This window comes from Lipophrys pholis (assembly GCF_963383615.2).
Source record: "Lipophrys pholis genome assembly, chromosome: 13".
In the NCBI taxonomy this organism is placed as follows: Eukaryota; Metazoa; Chordata; class Actinopteri; order Blenniiformes; family Blenniidae; genus Lipophrys; species Lipophrys pholis.
In genome coordinates, this window is record NC_137632.1 from 12,249,388 (window position 1) to 12,271,012 (window position 21,625).

At 41.6% G+C, this 21,625-nt stretch overlaps 1 protein-coding gene across 1 annotated transcript; it reads left to right on the plus strand.

Annotated features, from left to right (window-relative positions):
* Positions 1-1,030: 1,030 nt before the first annotated feature.
* atf2 (activating transcription factor 2) lies at positions 1,031-21,338 on the plus strand. Its single transcript, XM_080479150.1, has 11 exons — positions 1,031-1,074; positions 1,621-1,693; positions 2,502-2,598; positions 2,684-2,802; positions 2,892-3,017; positions 4,894-5,008; positions 6,871-6,963; positions 10,600-10,884; positions 11,857-12,063; positions 14,771-14,876; positions 19,328-21,338. Exons 6-11 carry the CDS (start codon positions 4,946-4,948, stop codon positions 19,534-19,536), a joined length of 963 nt encoding a protein of 320 aa, XP_080335276.1. The 5' UTR covers positions 1,031-1,074; positions 1,621-1,693; positions 2,502-2,598; positions 2,684-2,802; positions 2,892-3,017; positions 4,894-4,945; the 3' UTR covers positions 19,537-21,338.
* Positions 21,339-21,625: the final 287 nt, after the last annotated feature.

Here is a 21,625-nt window from a genome sequence, read left to right on the forward strand (position 1 = left end):
TTGCATCACATTTTTGACACAAAACAATTACTGGTACTTTTAATAACTTATTGTTTTTGTGTTGCCCTGTTCAACCCAGCACCAACAATGGAGGTTAAAGCCTCCATGAACATGTTAAATGTTTTTTAAAAAACTAGAAATTTATAATAGGCAAAGCAAATGTATTTCTACAGAATCATTCAGACATGGCAATTCACAGTGCTTTACAAGGAAATAAAATGAATACATTAAATTAAAGCAATCATTCTAAAGCAATTAAGATGATGGAATATGTTTAATACAACAATTAAGAAAGGCATAAAAAGAATAGATAAAGTAAATACTTTATTAATATAAAAATATTAAAAGATGTAAAATATTTTTATTTTAGAAAACCTGAGGATATAAGTGTTTTAAGGGCTGGTTTTAAAAGAATTGAGTGTGTCAGCAGTCCTCGGGTGATCAGAAAGTTTGTTCCACAGGTGAGGAGAAGAAGAACTAAAAGCAACTTCACCATGTTTGCTTCTGACGCTGGGAACACATAGTAAACGTCTTCCTGAGGACATCAGGGGTCAGAATGTTTCATATTCTACAAGTAAATCTCAGCTGTATTTTGGCCCAAGACCATTCAAAGCTTTATAGACAAGAAGTCAGATATTGAAGTCGATCTTTGACACACAGGGAGCCAGAAAAAAATACTAATTGGGTGTAAAAATGCACTAGGCAAGGTTTTTATAGGAATTTATGTCATTTGCATACTTGAGGATTTAATTAAGTACAAGTACTAAAATATACTGCACTGTATTTTCTATTTATTACTTTCACCTTGGTCAACACAGGATTCAATTGAACAGAGGATTTAAAACGAATTAACTTTTTTTCGCTTTGTGACTCAGTAAAACATTTAAAACAATGATATGTTTATTCACGTGTTATCAGTTACATTGTAAAAAATGGTAAATAAAAAGTAACATTTTGCAGTCACATTTAGCTGTTTGTTCCTGGCTGTGACGTTTACGGAAGCGTCACTGCCAGCTCTCGCGATATTTCCGCACGGCCGTGGGATTTGGTAAATCGAGGGTTGTGGCTGAGGGGGTAAGTGAGCACCTAAACGGACAGCGAATGACTACAAAAATGCGATCAAAGACATAATTTCTGGGACTGTGAATTACTTGTGCTCCCGTACAAAGAGACGGCCTTGAAATAAACGTTGACACCTCCCGTGTTTACTGTGATATCTGGGTCCTAACATGGCGACGCTGGTGTGTGAACGCAGGAATCGGGATGCTCCGTGGAGGCGCCTGAACAGCGGAGCTTGTCTGTGTTCACGGCTGTTGTTTGTTATCCAGTCGGTGTTTAACGCACACAAGCTGTTAGTTAGAGACGTCAGCGGGAGAAACGCTGTGCGTGTTTGCCTCGGGTCGCCTGTTTTTTTTTTTATTTAAATATTTTTTTGTCCTGAACAAGTGAACCGAGGCTCACCATGATGACACCGAGGTGTAAACAATCCCAGCAGCCGCCCTCTATCCACGGGCTTTGTCCACACACTCAGATCCGCTTGCTCACATTTATAAACAGTGAAACACACACAGGCACGTGCATCTGTAGATCTGATATTTATCTGCTTTTCCTTGATCACAGGGCGAGGAAACAGGAATTCCTTAATATGAGTGATGATAAACCTTTTCAATGCACTGCTCCTGGCTGTGGACAGGTGAGTGTTTTCTCTTCCCACAGCTATGGCAGACTATAATGTTACATTTCCTACTTGTCAAATTGTATTTGTGCTGTACTCCATGTTTTAGATACATATTAGAGTTTAAAAGTTTTAAAGCCAGTTTGAGGACGATTCTTGTTTCTGTGACTGAATGCCATTGAACATTTGACCTGTTGGTGCCAAATGTACCAACCAGTGATACACAGTAATATGTATGTAACGATGTTTTGTTGACGCATGTCTGGACAAGAAATAACTGATTTATTTAACACTTTAAGTCAAAAAGTCATTTTCAGCAGCTTCTTCTCCATCAATTCTCCATGAGACAAACTGCATTTTTCCCCCTTGCAACTTTATTTCTTCAAATGTCTGATTTGTCCTTTATTTGTTTATACACAGCCCTTAGGTCATTAGCTGCTTGCTTGTTTGTTTGTTGTTGTTTTTCTTAAATTGTGCTGTTTTAATAAGCTTGAACTTGACAATTGTCTGTGTTTGCCTTTGGCCAAATTAAGTCATGTTAAATGATGAACATTTACTGTGTTTTGAATAGGTTTCTAAACAAACTAAATGTTCGTCATTTAACATGAGGTGTTGAATTTGATAACAAACAGTCATTTGAATCTGGTGTGTTGAAGTAGGATTTAATTTTTTGAGACCTTTTTTTCTTCTTTTTTTTTTTAAAGAAACCTGCATTTCATTCCCCATGTAAATAATATCTCATTGAGAAAAATGTGCAGCACATGTGAAACTTTTCCTGTTCTAGATCAAGTTTCATTATCGTGTCTGTATTGTTGGTCGCACTCAGAGATTCACAAATGAAGACCACTTGGCTGTCCACAAGCACAAACATGAGATGACCCTGAAGTTTGGTCCAGCGAGGAACGATGGTGTTATCATTGCTGGTGAGTGCTTTCTCATTTTTTCGTGTTCAAATGTTGCTCAGCCTTCCTGCTGCCCTCTCTGTGCTGAAGCTTTGCTGCGTTGCAGACCAAACCCCTACGCCAACCCGCTTTCTGAAGAACTGTGAAGAAGTCGGGCTTTTCAATGAACTTGCAAGTCCTTTCGACCATGACTTCAAAAAAGCGACAGAGGAGGACATTAAAAAGGTAGGTCTTAATATTAAGCCTTTGGTAGGATAATTTGGATTTCTTTGCTGATGCTGATTTGCCCCTCTGTGTCTGATGCTGGGATGTAGTTACCCCTCGACTTGTCACCGCTCGCAACACCTATCATACGCAACAAAATCGAAGTGCCCACGACTATAGAGACACATCGAGATAGCCCTCTGCCTCATCCAGAGTCTACAACAAACGACGACAAGGTACACGCTTCTGTTTTCACAAGTCTCATAAACAATGTCCTCACTAATTTATTCTAAAATCTGCAACTCCACTGAATTAGATACTCCTTTTAAAGTGTTTTATTATGTTCCTTTCGAAGTGATTTTTACTTAACTACTAAAGTTATCCTTTTTTTTTTCTTATGTCGTGGAAACACAGTGAAAACTACTCGCTGTACGGCACATAACAATCACCTCGTTCCTATTGTTCAGGAAAGCATAAAATAGCAACAGTATTTGAGAGGAATATTTAGTCATCTGGTTTTTATGAAGCACTTTTTGCAGCTAAGGTCTTGTATGATGTTTCCAGGACTTATCTTTGCAGCCAGCCTCACTGCCAACATCCACTATAGTCCATCCTGCATCCCTCCAAGTTCCCAATGTACTCCTAGCAACCTCAGAGGCTAGTGTTGTAATACAGCAAGCGCTCCCATCGCCAACATCTAGCTCTGTTATTACCCAAGTCCCATCCACTAATAGGCCTATAGTGTAAGTAATTTAATACGTCCATTTTTTTTTTTTTAATTCCTAGATCTATATAATCATCATTTCTTTTTTGATTATTATTTTTTTGTGTGGATTTGTCTTGGTGCGCTCATATTTCATGAGGCATGCGCTTGATTGTTTTTAAGTTTATCTTTGCACTTTTAAGGAAATTTCTTTGGGCTGTAAACATACATTTCATCTTCAAAAAGAAACGGTCAGTGTTGCTCTATAACACAACAGGTGCATCTCAGAAAATAGGATTAAAATGAAATGACTCAATTTTCCCACTATTGAATTCAAACTGTTGCACTGTCACGAAAACCAAAATGCAATATCTCAGTAACAGAATGTTTTACACAATCAGAGTTTTTCTCCTTCCGTTTCTAACCAGTGATCAGAATGGTCGCAATCAAAATTAAAATGGAAACGTCTTAGTTTCTGTGTTGTGGGTGTGCAATTAAATGGCAATACAATTAATAGTTCAATGCACCTGCATAAATGAACAGTTTTCACTGTCTCATCCATGTCAACGGTTCTATTTCAGCCTTTAATTTATGGTGAGACTTCCTGGTTATTTTAGCATGGAGACACATTTTGTTTTGAAAGGTGGAAAATTAAAGTCTCCTTTGGGCTGAATATGTAAAAAAAAGATCTGTTAAACTGTCGCTGTTGTGTGGAGATGTACACGCCTGTTTAGAAAATGGGCAAAACTTAAAGATCTTTGGTCATTGTTTTTATTTTTATGATGATGAATTAAAAAAAACAACCATTTTGGCTCAGCGTGTACTGAAGCATAAGGAATATAGTGCAATACATTTATTTCTACTTTGTGAATCTATAATCAGGTTCAGGTTGAAGTTGAGGTAAATCTGGTCCCACATGGACTCATTAGATGTGTGTGTGGCGTGAAGCCTTATCTCCTGCACATAAACAAGTACAACTAGTGACTACTAAGAACAGGAGAATAGTTGTTAATGATTTACCTTAAATCATGAATAATGTGATGTTTCACAGTAGTGTATATATTCCTAAACATTCAGCAGCATTTTATAACCTTGACATGGATGATGGAATGAAAACTGCCGGTGTTTTCTGACTGTGAAATCTCCTTTACCAGACATCTCAATAAGGGCAACACTGATGGTGCTTATTAAGTTTACTGTGAAGGTAACGTAGATTTTTAGTCGCCTTGTTTGACTCTGTTACACAGCTGCCGTTCTCATAAATCTTCTTTGATTTCCTTCTGTTGTTGCCTGCGTCTGACATTGTTTTTACTTATCACCCTTCGTTTTTGATTTGTGACACATGCTGAGCTTTGATTTGATGACAAAGTTGTTTGCCTCATGGTGACTTCCTGTCTCTCCTCTCTTAGCCCAGTGTCTGGTACCTTCCCTGTCCTCTTACAGCTGCCCAATGGCCAGACCATGCCAGTCGCTATACCTGCGTCTATCACAAGCTCAAGTGTACATATTCCAACTACAATCCCAGTGAGTCTTTTTTTGCTGCAATACTTCATGCCTGCACTTTGCTTCACTTACACAGACTTTTAGAGCACTCCAGAGCCGTAGAGCTTTTCAAACATGGTGTGAACGCATCACTCGGCTCCTGCGGTTAAAACCGGACCAACATGGCGGCTCAGACACAAACTTTCAGCGAGTTCAGCGAAATGTATTTCTGAAAACATTGGAAACGAGAAATAAGCTGCGCCATTGAAAAGTTAAAACGCTGCTTCACAGATGTGTATGAGTATGAACTCTCCTGACGTCACAGCCTAACTTTCCTTCTTATTCTTATGGGCTCTTAAGGAAGTTTGCAGGGGCCTTTAGGAGCTTGGTGACCCTGCTATAACCCTGATATAATCAGTAGTTTCAGATGTTTTGCAGCAGGGAAACATCTGAACATGCAGATCGGGGTCTTTCCAGGACTAAGGTTGCACATTACAGTGAAGCCAAATGCAGGGGGATACACCCGCCTCTCACAAACGTATAAATGCATGGGCCTCGAAAATTGAAGCAATGTGCAGTTTGTGGGGTGTGATCATGTTAATAGAAAGTGTCTTATATCTTATTGACATGTGTAAATGTAATATGAACAACTCCAGAGCAGGTAAGTACCCTTTGGCTTAATGTGATGATATTTAGTTGTCTCTGTAAAAGCCTGCAGAGTTATTTACTCATTATTAGAATCAGTTTCATAGTAAAGAGTTGAATTACATAATCCTCTGCTTGGCGGTAGATTTACATGTGAAATGTCAAACTTGGGTTTTTACCTGAAACATAATTTCCTCAGTTACCACGATTCTTAATTGTTTTGTGGAAAGTTGTGCACATCAATAAATCTGAAACCCTTCTAAAGTCATGCTTACATGATACATTAGCTGTAGAGGTGTATTAGTTAATTCAGCAGAGGGACTATTTACTGCTTTGGCACCTCAGATTTGGCAGCCAGTTCAAAGCAGAAGAGCGTTGAGTGAAATAATGGACCTCCAAGTACAACCGTGTGTCACTGTGACAAAGACACGGGCTGAGGTGCAGCAGCCAGCAGGCTTCAGTCCAGTATACTTTACTGCTATTTGTCCTTGTACAATTAAAATTGATGCTCTTGATTTCTGGCAGAGCTGATAGATGATTCGATTGATGTGTTTTGTAAGCTGCAGTTCATGCCAGCGCCTCACTTACAAATGAAAGTCTTTTTTTCTTTTCTTTTTTCCTTGAACTCCCCCATGTGGAAGCTTGTCTCGTTGTTCACTGTTGTGGTGATTGTCTGTGTGGAACACTGAACAGCAGATGATTATCTCCTGATAGCTGCACAGCAGGGAAAAACCTCTTTCTTCCCGGTCTGTGGGGATAGGAAAAGCCTTTGACAAGTAAAAGAGGGCAAAAGTAGACGGAGAACATGAGCCACCAGTGGGCCTCCCTTTCACTCGATCATCTCCTCCTCCTCCTCCTCCTTCTTTCCTCCTCCTCCAGCTCGCCCTGCCTCCCTCTGTCTCATTGTCAGCGACTGTGAAAGGAGGCCTGAGTCTGGCCTTCTGACTCATGTCTCTCTATCCTCTCCTCAGTTTCCCTGTCCATATGCTCGCACGCAGGCAGGCAGAGGTTCATTAGCGTGCACACTGCATCTCCATGTGGCGCTGCCTCCACAAAATAACAGGCCATCCAGCCTAATGAGGCTGAGATATGAGGAAACTCTGAGAGCCTGCCATGAGTGTGTGTGTGTGTGTGTATGTGTGTGTGTGTGTGTGTGTGTGTGTGTGTGTGTGTGTGTTGTGGGGGAGCCTCGCCTGCCTTTTTTACTGCCGAAGACTAATTTTCCCCGTGCTCGTCTGTGTCTGTGTCTGTGCCGTCAGCTTGTCAGACCTGTCACCGTCGTGCCTAATGTCCCCGGGATCCCAGGACCTCCTTCGCCACAGCCTCAGATCGCCCAATCAGAAGCAAAGCTGGTATTTATTATCCCTTCTTTTCCTAACATCAGATATCAAACCCATGTTGAAGTTGTTATTTCCCATCTGAGAGAAATGATAACAGCTAAGGTAATAAGAGAGCATGACTAACTGGAACAATGAGACAATATTTTTTTGAGGAAATGAGGTTGATGCCACGAGCTTCATCTGTAGTCTTCCAAAATAGTTACAGAGTGTAGTTATATTTCATATTCCCCATTTTAGTGGCAAGCTGTCCTCCTGCACCTGGAGTGTACATAAAAAGTATATGCAGCTATTTTAATATTTAAAGTAAAGTTGGTTTTTTTTCTCGTGGTTTAGTTGAAACATAAACTACCAGCCTTTAAAATACAATAAGAATAATAAAACCATGACAATTACATTGACAATCAGAGGGGGCTTTTAAATCATATTGAAATGACTCACTACATGCTTGTGTTCTAAGTCTTTTTTTGTCTTTGCTGTTTTAGCTCTTCTGTTTGACTGGGACAAACCACAATCATTTTATTCTTATTTTAATAACGTTTTATGCACATGGTTATGTTTGCCACTTGATGTCAATCAAAAGTTACAATAACGCTTTGGTAACAACTTTGGAGTTGCACATTGCAACAGTTGCTTGTATTTCATGTTTTTTTTTTTGTTTTGTTTTTTCTAGGTGTGAAGTGTAATTAATAAGTAATTGAGAAAACAGTGTGCAGATGAATGTGAAGCACCAATAATCAGAGCTCTCCTGATTTTAACACGATGCAGCTGTTGCTCCAAACGCCCCCATCTTTCCTGAGTAATTCACAGCAGTCTTGTAGTCCCGTATTGGAAGTGATAGTTGAAGGGCAGGGATATAAAGTGCTGTGAGGGAGTTCAGTGGCAATGTGATGAAGCACGGATCACAGAACCTGTAAGTGTTCGCAGCATGCTCCGCCTCTGGAAATTAGCAGATAAACTGCAGAGGGGAGGTGTGCATGTTGGGAGGGGAAGGATTGATCCTGACTGGCGAGGAAGAGAAAGGAAGTCGGGGGAGGTGGTGGTGGGGGGGGCATGTCGGGGATCATGGGGTACGGAGATGACAAACGTGGAGACAGCGTTGTGCTCAGCACGCCGTCACCAGGGCCAGCCAGAGGGAGGGGGGGGCAACCAGCGAAAGCCAGCTGGGGGCATCCTGGCACATGCTCAGCGAGGCACATTAAGTCGGCCTCACCCTGCATGGAACCTTTTGTTCAGCAGAATCCTGCCTGACCTGCATCCCCCCTCTCACTCACGCCGCCTCCCACCGCACTCAGCTCATCAGCAAACACCTAATGAGCCTGCGTCAAGAAAACAGACCCCCAGCTCAACCTGCCCGCTCCCCGCACCCACCCGGCTCTCGGGGGGCGCAGAGACGGCACTTTACAAGGACTGATGATGCTGCAAAGACCACAATAATGATAATTAACTTGCTGAATTTAGAAGATTATGCTGTTAATTAGTTGCAAAATAAAGATAAGTAATATAGTAGCAGATGGTTGAATAACACCCATGAGATGGAGGGTTATTACACTGATGAGGTTTCCATGGCAGAGATGAAATATGAATCTGACTGGCTTTTCCTCGCTTTCTATGGGCCATTCCAGGAGAATAATATCTTGTTTCTGCCAGAAGAGCTTCTGGAAGGGTATTACACGATAAACTAATTTGGTAGATAGATTGGTCTGGCAAAGGTAGTTGTTAGAATAATGCAGTCCTCTGTTTTCCCATGTAAATGTATTCCCTCTCACTTTGTTATTGCTTCGAAAGGCTCATTCACTTTCACCTTGTTTGTTCAGTGTTTGATGCGAGAGGAATTGACCCGTGAGTCTCGGACACCAATCTTTGGAGGCGTAGAGTCCCCGTGAATGGGAAGTGATTGTGTGTGGCTGTTGGAAGTGTTCAGGCAGCTTCTTTTTTTTTTTTTTATGTGGATACTTTGGGTCACATTATGTGCCGTGCCTGACCAGATTACAGCATAAGAAAAATAAATGTGCTTGTTGTGAAAGCCTTGTGCCTTTCAAAGGTGAAGTGTCCTATTTTATAACCTTTATTCAACAGAAAAATGAGGTAGGAGGAGGATCGTCCACATAACCTTGTAAATATTGTTGGTAATGATGTCAGGGAGCCAGCCTCTTTTTTTCACTCCTCTGGCCGTCCTAAACCCAGTGAATTAATTTTTATTTCACTCATGCGCATGATGTGTGTGTGGATCGTATTCAGATCCTCAATCCTAAACTCTTCACAGTACAGGGTGTGCAAAATATTTGTATATTTTGTAAATGTAAATATTTCCAGGATAGCTGTATAGGGAACTAAATGAATAATAAATACTAAAGTAAAGTGACAAAAGTGTAAAAATGTCAATTCTAAAAAAATAAGAAATTAAAATTTAGATAATACATTTAAAGCTTACTTTGTTTGCTTGAGCTTTTGCGGTGTCTGCCGCCTGGTTGAACATGCTGATCGATTTTGTAGACCAACTCTTGTTTTTAATGAAGAAATTAATGTTATTTCTTGACACAAGGATAATATAAATATGGTATTATATTATACTTATGAGCACAAATAACAGGGCACACAGACTCAATACATTTTGTCAACCCTGCTAGAAGTTTCCTGATTACCTCCATTATGGTCTCTCTCGTTTCTTCACTTGTTTTCCTCCTCACACAGATCTCCTGCCTCGCTCGTTTTGCTCCAGCTTAGTGTAGCTCGTGCTCTGGCTCTGCACGTCGTCCTTGCTGCCATCCCAAGCATTTGAGATGCGGAATTTGAAATCCTTTGTATGGGTTGTTATCAACATGGTCCAGAAACTGATTGCTATGATATGATTGCTAACGTTTAACTGGTTCAGTCAATCATCTCATCCGACACGTTCCTCTTGTTTCTGACTCCCCCGTGCTTTAGTTATGCAGAAATCAGCATAATGCCAGGAGATGAATATTAAACCCGGAATATAAGACAACCCAAACCGGCCGTTCGAGGAATTTTCTGTAGACCCACAACCGGGGCATAAGAGTGCATGCTATGAATTAAATTCTAAACACGATTTATTATGACAATGGCTACAAACTGAATAGTTGCTCCAACAGAGGTTCAGAAATCTTCAAAACAGGCCATTTTAAACGGTTTAAAACCATCATCAACTTTCCTACACTGAAGCAATGACAGAAACGTAGTTTGAGGCTATTTGGATCCATAAATTGGCTGAGAAACGTGATCCAGAGTGCACTGGAGCGACAAGCTGCATTTCGACACCAAAAAGAGCAAACAGACAGAGAAACGCTCAGCTTGTGAGACCTGCAACATTTTATAAGTTGTACGTACTAAGCTCTGACTTCAGCTGCTCTAAGCATTTGGGGAAAGGACTTAGTAGTCGTTCATCCACTGTCATGAAGTCTGAGAGCATCTGCTGATCAATTATGCATCCAGATTGATGCCTAAGTGGCTTCTAAAAATTCCTCATTTTTAGGTTGAGAAGATGTAAGAGAGAGAATGTAGCATTTAATGCTTTTCCACACGATTTGTAATTTTAATGGATGTGTTTCAGTTTTGTTCCTATTAACAGTGTATACTGTACTATATCTTTAAAAAATATTTTTGACAAATTTTGGGCTATTTTCCTTCCAGAAACTGAAAGCCACATTAAGCCAGCAGCTTCCTCAGGTAACAAACGGAGACGGCGGTGAAGTCCAAAGCAGTGCTGTAACCCACACTGCAGCTCCAGCCTCTCCTGCCCTGCCCCCGACTCCTGCCCCCACCGCCGTCCTGACTCCAGCTCCAGCTCCAGCTCCAGCTCCAGCTCCGGTTCCAGCTCCGGTTCTGGCTCCGGCTCCGGCTCCTCATCTGCCCACCACCGAGGAGCCCTCTCCACACTCCCTTCAGCAGCCGGCCACCTCCACCACAGAAACGCCGGTGAGTGTCTCCAGTTGGCGGCAGCGGCACCACCATCGTCCTGCCTCGTCTTTGTCACAGGTGTCCAAAAGAAGAGAGCTCCAGGGTTTATTTTTTAAGTGGGGTTCAGAGTCTGAAAGTCCGTATTCGCTGGTTGATTCACTGAGTTCAGAGTGCCTGAAGATCGTTTAAAATCTACTTTAGGACAACAACAAATTCAGTTAGTCTTTGGTAAACACAGGCAATCCTTGATATTTTTTAATGGAGTTTATTGCATCTTGTCATGTAAATTCTTTCACAAAACTTTTTTTTTATTAATTAGTGGCATTATCTGTCTATATGAGCTGGGTACCATAAAAGTACTTAAAGATATAAAGAAAACCCAAAAAAAACTATTAAGCATTTTTAAGGATTTTTCTATAATTGCCTCACACAGGCTCTTTCAGATTCACAATCCCTAAATGTGAATCTGTTTTATTGCGTCTTTAATACTGGTGACTGATGGTTGAGACATTCTAAGCTGCGTCTCAGCAATTTGTAAAAGAACAATCATTTTCATCCCTTTTGACAATTTAAAGACTACATAGCTAATCAAAACCTCTGATTCATGGAGAGTTTAGGTCAAGAGTGTCAAACTATTCAGTTCATGGGCCTCATACAGTGTCAAATGGGCCGTGTCAGTAAAATGATGGCACAAAAATAACCACAACTCTGCTCACATAGAACAAACTTATTTTTCTAAATTTGCGACGAGCATCATGAAAATCGGAAATCCTCTTTGCTCAGTGTTGTTTTCTGTGTTATATGTTTAACCCCCAGATTTAATTACATTTCAGTATTTCTCAATATTGGTACATAGTGATCCACCAGACCCAATCTCTAGACTTGAATTGCAGAAGGACATCAATATTCTATCAAAGTCATTTATAAAGGATATTAAACTCACACATGAGCATGATTGATAATGTTATTATTTTTGGTGTTGTTGTACAGGCATCCCCGGTGCCCCCAGCGCAGAACCCTCCCAGCACGGGGGGCCGGCGGCGCAGAACGACAAGCGAAGACCCCGATGAGAAGCGACGCAAGTTCCTGGAGCGTAACAGGGCTGCCGCTTCCCGCTGCCGGCAGAAGAGGAAAGTGTGGGTCCAGTCCCTGGAGAAGAAGGCCGAGGACCTGAACTCCATGAACGGACAACTACAGGTGCTCCTCACACCTTCCCTCCAGCTCACGCACGTGAAAGCTTTTCCTTCGTCTGCCTTTGTTTGTATTCACTGGTGTGTTTGTTTGCCTGTGTGTGTTGGCGTGCACGGTCTCTGCATCAGCTCGTGCCGTTAGTGTAAGCACGCGCGCGCAGACTTCTCCCTTCTGTGGTGATGAAGTCATTAAAGCCGATTAAGAAGAGCTGCCGTGTGACAGCAGCGGTGTGTGAGCCCTTTACATCGATATGTCCCTGTCAATAAAGATGTATCCTCCAGATGTCAGTCGCACACAAGCGTGTCTTCGCTTCTGTCTCAGCAGTTTACTGAATGGCCTCAAAAATCTCCCAGGGAAAGGTGTCTTTTTGAACCTTCATTTCACTGCAAGCAATTAGGATCTGATGCTGACAAGTTCGAAACAGTTCATGTATCTGCTGTCTCTGTTGATAAGTGTGAGCCGGGGGTGCGGCACATCGGTGTTCCACACAATTAAATGAGATGTGCTGTTTATTTGCTCACTGTCTTATTTTCTGTGAAAGCCGAATAAGATGCAGAGGGCGGAGGCGGGGGATATACACAGCAGTTGAAAATAAATGAGTTCATCTTGTTAATATCTGGTTCAAACTCCAGTTATCACCGCTCGTCATGGGTTCGCTAACCAGGATTTTTATTTAAACAAAGGTAGATGAAAAGGGAAGGATAGGTGAGGGTTTGAGGTTATAAATAGGGAGCGCTTCACGGTTAACTACAAAGAAAGGAACAACATGTGGCAGAGAATAAAGGGCGCTTTATACAAAGGCATTAATCAGCAGTGCCGTTTTAGTTAAAACCCCCATGCTGACATGGCCCAGCTGATCAGCGAAACTGCCTCTAATGATGCACAATTATTTTAACATCATCCTTAACTGGCTTTTTAATGAGGTGTCAGACCAGGCAGCTCACAGACAATCCAACATCACCCAAGGCCCATTTGCCCAATTTTGATTAATTCACAAAGTTAGAAACAAGTTTAAACTCTTGAAAGTTCCTTTTTAAAAAGCCTCTACATGTTACAGGTTGTTGTTACTGTTGCTGCAGCATCAGTGACACTAGTCCTGTCATATTCGTCATGTCACCTTTTGGACAAATGAGCCTCGCTGGAATGGATTAGACTGTTCCTAAAGGAAGATGATGCTCACAGAGTACAGTGAGTAGGTTGTTGGCTACATGTGAAACATAGGCTGCTTCCAGCTGTGTTTAAATCTGTCATACAATAGCTCCGCCCTGCCAACGGCAGCAAGACCAAACAGATGGAATCAAATAAATTGGCTGCTTTTAGACTAATAGATTAAGCCACCCTTAGTCCTTTTAAAGGAGAAGAGAAGGAGCTTAAATCTGCCATTGGGTGTTCAACGGGCCCCTGGCCGCTCTAAATCCAGTTAAAGTCACCTTCAGCGTAATGTGGCTCACTTTTACGACATGCAGAAATCCTCGGCTCCCTCGGGAGCTGTAATGACATAAGAGTGTAAATCTCGGCAGCATCTACGAAGTCGCACTGACAATCTGAACGGTTCACCTCTGACAAATGTGCTGCAGGGTAGCCATTGAAGGCCCATAATTATTGTGCAGGAAAAAAACATAAATGAAAAAGTGCATCATACTTTATTCTGAATTCATTCATTACACTGTTACCGACCCTTGTGTTGGCCGGTTCTCCTGGAAGGAAATACGACTTTATTTGGGCCAATGCAGTGGTCACGTGGGCTTACCGGACACTGTAGACCCTCCACTGTTTAACCATTTGATCCCTTTTAAAAATATGTTTCAAGGAAAAGTACACTCTAACTGCAGTTATGTTGGGAAAACACACAAACGCGTTACTGCATTTGCTATATAAATAAGTTTTTGGGTCTTTCTGTACAGTCCAGCGCAAACATCTTCAGCTGTGAGTACTTTCTATTTTGCAAATGGAAAAGTGAATTGGCGGGCGAGAAATATAATTTTTGGTGTGACCATCCTTTTCCATTAAAGTAGTATCAATTCTTCACAAGCATATCTTGAAGAAACTGACTGTTTTAAAACATCTTGGCAAACTGAACCGAGTTCTGTGGAAGGAGTTTGGTTCAGTTCCTTCTGTTTCTTCATAGTAACACCTACACGCTTATTTAAGATCAGGATTCTTTATGCTTGAGATGATTCCTTAAAAAGACATTGCCGTTGTTCACTTCTGTTGCTGAATAAACTAGACACCTTACTGCTGCGGTTACCAGATGAATTAACTTAACTGAAGATGAATTTTCCCTGCACTGTATGGTTAACCGGTTTATGTTGTCTAATTGTTTACGCTCTTATGTTGGTGAAAACAAAGTCTAAAGGTTAAAATTAGACTTCAGATGTACAGTTTGGCCAACAGAGGGCACTGACCTTTACATTTATCGCTTCTAAAAAGGTAAATGTAGATTATGAACGCACATTGGTTTAATGTTTAAAAAGATACTGAATGGTTTGTGGCAATTGAAAAGTCTAAAGATGTATGTAAAACTGCTGGAAAGGGAAAAGTATAATTTCATGTTTTGATCCACACCAAAAGCTTGAATCTGACCTTCTGTCGTCTGTTGGAAAATCACTTTGGAGGATTTGAACTGTGTGCACCTGTCGTCTGTTTGTCTTCATGTTTTCGTTTGACACCCTTCGCTTATTGAGTGCCGCTGTGTGTCTCCGCTCTCCTTAAGAATGAAGTCACCCTGCTGAGAAACGAAGTGGCTCAGCTGAAGCAGCTTCTTCTGGCTCATAAAGATTGCCCTGTAACCGCCATGCAGAAGAAATCTGGCTATCACAGTGAGTAATGCTCCATTATTTTCAGCCCGAGGCTTCCAGTGAAACGTGTCTAAAATGAGCTCCGGCTAACCACTACAAGGACATGTCTTACTTACGGCCAGGCGGAGAGCGCGTGACTTATTAGGTTCCTCTGTCTGTTTGTTTTTTGAAAAACTTTTACAAAAAGTTTCGGTAATTATGTGTGGGGGGGGGGGATTTGAGAAACTCTCAGGGACTGTATTTGTCCCCATCTGTTGAAGAGGCCACAGGTGGCATCCTCAAGCAAGCAGCATTTTCTCCTCATTTGACACCCAAATAAATATTTGTTAGATGAAGTTAAATGTATTTTTCAGAATGGATGTTAAAACCACCAAATGTTTTTGAGAGTCAAAAACTGGATTGCAAATTAAGGTCTCTACTTATGTGTCACCCTGCAAATAGTAATTCAAGTGTTTATTTTTAATATGTTCGTCTTAAAATGATCATCTATATGGATGTTTAGAATATATGAGACGATTGTGCCGTTCCTTTTAAATTTGCCGTTGCCGCCTCGTGCTGTGCGGTGTCATCACAGGGCCTCATTTAGAATCATATCACCTATTTTTCTTCGTTTCCTCGGACCGGGGCTCTGTCACGCCGATTCTCAGCTCATAACTCAGCGTCTCCCTCAGACGAGCCGGCGTGAGCTCCAGGCCACTTCTCCACCGCGCTCCCAGAGCCTCCGCTCACTTGTATTGACAATGATTGCCACTGAAACGAGTCCATTAAAGCGGCGGGCTTGACAAGACTGCAGAACGTTCTCGTTGTGTGGTGTCCACCAAGCCACGCTGTTCATTATGCATCTCTTATTGCTAACCGTCCCACAGGCGCGCCTCACGTGCATTATGGGACTGATGGTTTCCCGACCGGAGCGGGCTGTCACCGCCAGGTCTCATTTGGTGTGGCGCAGATTGTTTTTTAGCAGGATCTGCAGATGAATTGGGTCATCTTCCTCACGTGTTTGCTGAGGAAGCCTGTCCTCTCTTTACAGACCTCTGTGAAGGATGACATTTGAAGCACCCGGTTTTTTTTTTCACGCTGTTTGGAAAGTATAACCTCATCCAAATACCCAAGTTCATTGGTTTGGTTCCTGATGACAGCTTGTAGATTTTTTTTTTTCTTTTTTTTCTACACGCTCAGAAAGAAAGTCAACTAATGCAAAAGTGAAATATAGAGTGGTTGAATGGCAGCATAAAGTACTGCACTATATCCTCCACCATGTACCCTGAACTTCATCAGCATCGTATTCATTGGACAGATTTTCATTTGATTCATATTTAAACTTGAAGTGTGTTGCTGTATATGTCAGTTTGGTTAAATAATGTATGACTTTAAAGTGAACCCACACATACACATATAAACAGCATTTGAATTAATCCTGTAGTTCTGAATCATGAAAGCTGAAATGATTCAATATTTGTAATAAATTGCAGAGGTGTGACGTGTTCATTAATCCTGTTGTGACCCTCGTCATCCTCTTTGTCAGTAATTAGGATAAAATCCATCCAAAAACACATTTTTATTGCTTTGCACTCACCTTTTCCTTTAAGGGTGTGTTTTAGTCAACTGAAAACCAGCCCAGGTACAAACGTAAATACTTCCCACGGAACCCGTTCGATTAAAGTTTGACCATCATCTGAACGCAGAACTCTGAACGGACCAAACACAGGGTGTCCTTGAAGAACGGAGGAATTTCTGCTCCTGTGTTGGTGCTTTTATACGTTTCTTTATAAGCTGTTGGAGAGTTCTTAGCGAGTAAAAAAAACCAAACGAAACACGGCAGCAATTAAATATGCAGTGTGTTGCATTCAGCCAAGCACGCGGCATTGTTGTGTTGTGTCCTAGGAAGCACAACCGCTGCTGTTGCTTCGGCCTGGAGCGGAGAGCCGCACCACAGTGTGAACATTGCCCAACAGTAGAAGTAAAACCAAAGTACGCAGCGAGATCTTCAATCGCAGCACGACAGACCCGCTGTTTGTACACTGCAACTTTTCAGAAATTTAATCCTTTGTTTTCACACTTCTAATGTCGGCATCAGCGTCCATGTGTTGCAGATAGTATTAAAAGTGTGAAAAACACAGTGAACTGTAATAAAGCGATAAGGTGCCAAGATGCATGAGAACGCTGTACTGAAATGATTGCACTGGGTATTGCTTCATTCTCAGATACTCTCACTATGAGAATAAAAGTTATTTATGTCCGTCCATCCATCCGTTGTCCTAGGGGAAATGGTACGGTGGCCCAGAAGGGCCAACAGCACCACACAACAGTATTTATTGACATCTTTTTTTCAAACGGTCTTACAGCCGTTTATCTGTCACATAATCTGTTTGAACAGTGTGGTAGATTTACCTTAAACATGCTTACAACATGTTACAACAGTGTGTTTTTTCTTCTTTCTTGTTTTATGTTTCCAGTAATCCCCTCACCAGCAGGTCTGCCCCCCGTTGCACCAGCAACACTGTTCCTGTTAATTAGAAAAGTGCCTCACTCAACTCGACTCACTCACTCGTGCACAGTCTTCCAGCTTTCTGTTTTCTCGATGTTATACATCCCGTAAGACCGCGCTGCCCTCCAGACCCCGTAATACCCTTCGTCGTCCTGCCCAGGCGTAGCCAATGGCAGGTGGAGGGAAATTACCCAGACTGCCCCACAAACAAGCCAGGACATGCTTTCACTTGGCACAGCAAACCGTCCATCTGTTGACGGCGAACCTCGCTTCAGAAACCAAGAGAGTGGAAAGAAGCCCTCCGCGCCCGGGGACCCAGGATTTTTAGAGTATTATGATGTATCAGCCAGGCACCACTTAATGTTGTTAGGAGTAATAATGCTCACTTCAACATGGAACAAAACCACCGAGCTGATTTATTCCGAGCCTGACCTTCTGCGTGGTGAAACAGCGAGGGAGTTTATGGCTGTTTGACATTCACTTGCACTAAATCACACGGTCAGAGTCCAGTCCGGAAGGCGGACGAGGCCTCGAGTGTGTGTGTGTGTGTGTGTGTGTGTGTGTGTGTGTGTGTGTGTGTGTGTGTGTGTGTGTGTGTGTGTGTGTGTGTGTGTGTGTGTGTGTGTGTGTGTGTGTGTGTGTGTGTGTGTGTGTGTGTGTGTGTGTGTGTGTGTGTGTGTGTGTGTGTGTGTGTGTGTGTGTGTGTGTGTTGCGCTTTAATTGCTATAAAATCAGTATTTTACATTTTCAAATACGAGGCCCAACCATCAATTACAAAGTGCCATAGCAAGTGACTTCATATCATTAGCAATATTAATTATCACGGTGCTCCTTATTCCTTTATGAAACAGAGCATGAGAGTGGAGTCTTTTTTTTTTTTATTCTTTTTTTTTTCCATCAGGATCCAATTAATTCAATGCAACTGCCTAACAGCTGGTGGCATTTCGACTCCAAGTCTTCCCTACTCTCCAGTGTGAGCATCATTAAAATCAGGTGCTGTAATCATCTGTCGCTGCAGTAGTTGGCAAGGTAACAAAAAACAAATGAGAATGCAGTTAGGGATGGGAAACACTGCCACATGCCCCAGAATGTAATGTACACTTATGATGTGGGTTTAAATTGACATTGGAGCTTTAATTAAAGGAAAAGGGTGCAGAAGTAGCATTATGGGGATTAATGAAATGGTCTGCATGCGCTACATGCAAATAGCTGTATTATGTCTGATTAGGCCTACGTGACGCAGCTCTCCCAAGCCTTCTGGGTTGTATCATGCGAAATACAATGTTCAGATACTGGGGCGGTACAAACTGCCAATTTGTGTCGCAAAGGCAACCGGACATTTTGTGGACATTTTTCTCCTCCCATCTGAAAGGCTTCATCAGTTCTGACTGACTAATGTGAGACTTCACTTTTGACATTGTGTAAGTCTTTGTTCCTGGGGGGGGGGGGGCACATTTGTTACGTCATGTTGTTGGCACCTCCGGTCAGGTGACAGTCTTTAACCCTTAGATTACTATCCTGTCCCTGCTGAGTAGTTTTGGTGTGTATTTCGTATGAGTGTAACCTCTAGACCCGTATTCATGTCTAGAAAAGTCAAGAACTACCAGAAAGCGGAAAATCAGATATTAAAAGTAAAATGAATTTTTTGGGGGGAAAAAGAGGGCAGCAGATGTTCTTTCTCACTGCACGTTGATGCTTCCACAGACATGGAATTAAAATACATCCCTTCAATGTAAAATAAGAGGTTTAGGTCACCTGATGGGAGGGAAAAAATAACTGCATTGTAAGAGTCGTTCAACATATCTATATTCAGCTTTAAAGTTACATGGTGTAAATGTGATTAAATATCATTTAGAACTGAGAATTTGAAATGAGGATTTAAACATCTTTAAAAAAAGAAAAAGAAAAAGAAAAAAAAGTAATAGAATTGGACAGAACGTGGGTCTGTTAATGCTCCAGCGCTTGTTTTCCGATGTCGTTTCAGTCTCTGACAAAGATGAAAGCTGCGAGGAGATGTCGGTCCCCAGCAGCCCCCAGAACGAGGCCATCCAGCACAGCTCCGTCAGCACCTCCAACGGGGTGAGCTCCTCCTCCGCGACCCCGGCCGTCCCGGCTCCGTCCGGCGCCGCCGCCGCCGCCGCCGTCAACCGCCAGAGCACAGAGGAGGGCCAGTCCCAGCCTTCGGGGAGTTGATCGTCCCAACGTGTGCCCAAGCGTCACCGCTGGATCACCGCCGCCTCCTCCGTCGGGAAAGGGAGTCTCTCTCTCTCTCTCTCTCTCTCTCTCTCTCTCTCTCTCAGCTTCAGTCCGGAACGCACTCTTAACTTTAACTCGGGATCGGTTGGTTTTATTTACATTTGGTCCATTTTGTACTTCATAGACGATGCTTTTAAAGATCCAAGGTTTTCTCTGGAATCGGTGGAGACAAAAGAAAAAGCACTTTAGGTGTAAGACGTAAAAACATGTAATTCATGTGACTTATTTATTAAATTTTTACTGTAATTTTTATTTCAATGCCGTCAGTGAATTGTTAGCAACTTTACCAAAGTCTGTCGTGACTTTTTCTGTAATTTATTTTCATCTTATGACTTTTCTAAGCACTATCTTCACGATGAAGTTACTACAAACTGTTTTGTTGTTCTTTGCGTTTTCCATTTTGCACATACCTGAGAGACGACGGCTTTGCTTTTTAAGGAGATTGGCAGTCCACAGGTTAGGGATCACGCCGATGTAAACGGCCAAATCAGATTTTTAAACCTGCGAGTAAAAATCAGCTGGAGACTCGTTGTACAGTTTGAATGTTTTGAGCTCACCTCCGCTTGTAAAACGGTGTTGCGAGGTTGAGCTGGTGAGGTGTGTGTGTGCGTGTGTGTGTGCGTGTGAGAGTGTGTGTGTGTGTGTGTGTGTGTGTGTGTGTGTGCGTTCTTTCATTAACATTCCATCCGTAGACTGATTGTTCCTGAAGCAGTGATTGTAGGGTTGCAGTACCTTTTTTTCCATTACTCAATCATGGTGATGTTGACTTCATTCAGTGCCATTAATGTTTTTGTACAAAATGACTTCCCTACATTTCCAATGCAGATTAGTTGCTGTTCTCTCCCATGAAGGTTCTCGTGAGCCTGATTGCTCAGGAGAGCTCTCTTGCTTTGTATACGGTCTTTGCTTTTCTAGTGACTCTTTATGGCTTTAGTGTCTAATGCGGGACACTTACAGACATTAGGCTGTTTTCATGATTGCAATTACATTTTTTAGAAAGCTTTGTAAATACCATCCATGATACGTTGTCAGTGATCTTTCTTGGTATTATGTAAATTGTTGTTGTTTTTTTATAGGATTGTCTGGATTCTGTAGCTGATGAGCCCTTTTGATCACATGAACTCTGTCAGCAGTTAAAGACTGACCTTTCATTACGACGCCGCCTCTTCCTGACTCCGTAGGCTGTCATGTAAAATTTAAAAGCATTCAGATGTGAACTGGAATCGCATCATGTATATTAGACGTACAACTACTTCACCTCTGTAGGAATTGTGAGCATTTCTTCATTTGAAAAAAAAAAAAGAAAATTTGCAAGAAGCAAATCGCTCCATGAAGTCAATTTGCCTTTTTTTTCTCCTCTCTTAGTCTGTTCTGGCTTACTACTGTGTAGTTTTACAAGAAGCTAACACCTTGTTTTATTTAAAAAAACAAACAAATAAAACAACAGCAAAACAATGTTTATAAAGTTTTACTATGTGTTATCTGCATGAGATAATAATTCTCTGCGAGAATTTACCTGTTTATTTAGTCTCGTCTCAGATGAATATCATTAATTTATTACAACTTAAGTTGTGAAATCTTCACTTTGTTTTTATTTTGTTTGTTTGTTTTACCTAAACTGAAATAAAAACGGGGTGTGATACTGTGTTGAAATTGTTCTTGTAATGTGAAAGTTATGTACAAATTTTTTGGAATCGATAAGTTGTTGTAATAAACCTTTTAATATCTCTTTAAAGTTCATCTTGGCCTTTCGCTTATTTTCTTCTCTGTCTGTCTGTCAAATACATTTAACATTAGATAAACGATGAAACATCTACATGATGATAGTTGTTCTGACTTTGCTCATTCCAATATGAATATTGTTAAACTCATGGCGCTGTGGCAGGATGAATATATTTAAAGTGACGCTTTAATTCCACAATACGTTTCAGTTGCTCAAACTGGGTTGAACTGCAATTGAATTTGTGGTGTGTTCTGCCACCTTGTGGAGGAACTGGGAACAACCTATTCAGAAGAAATCTGATGC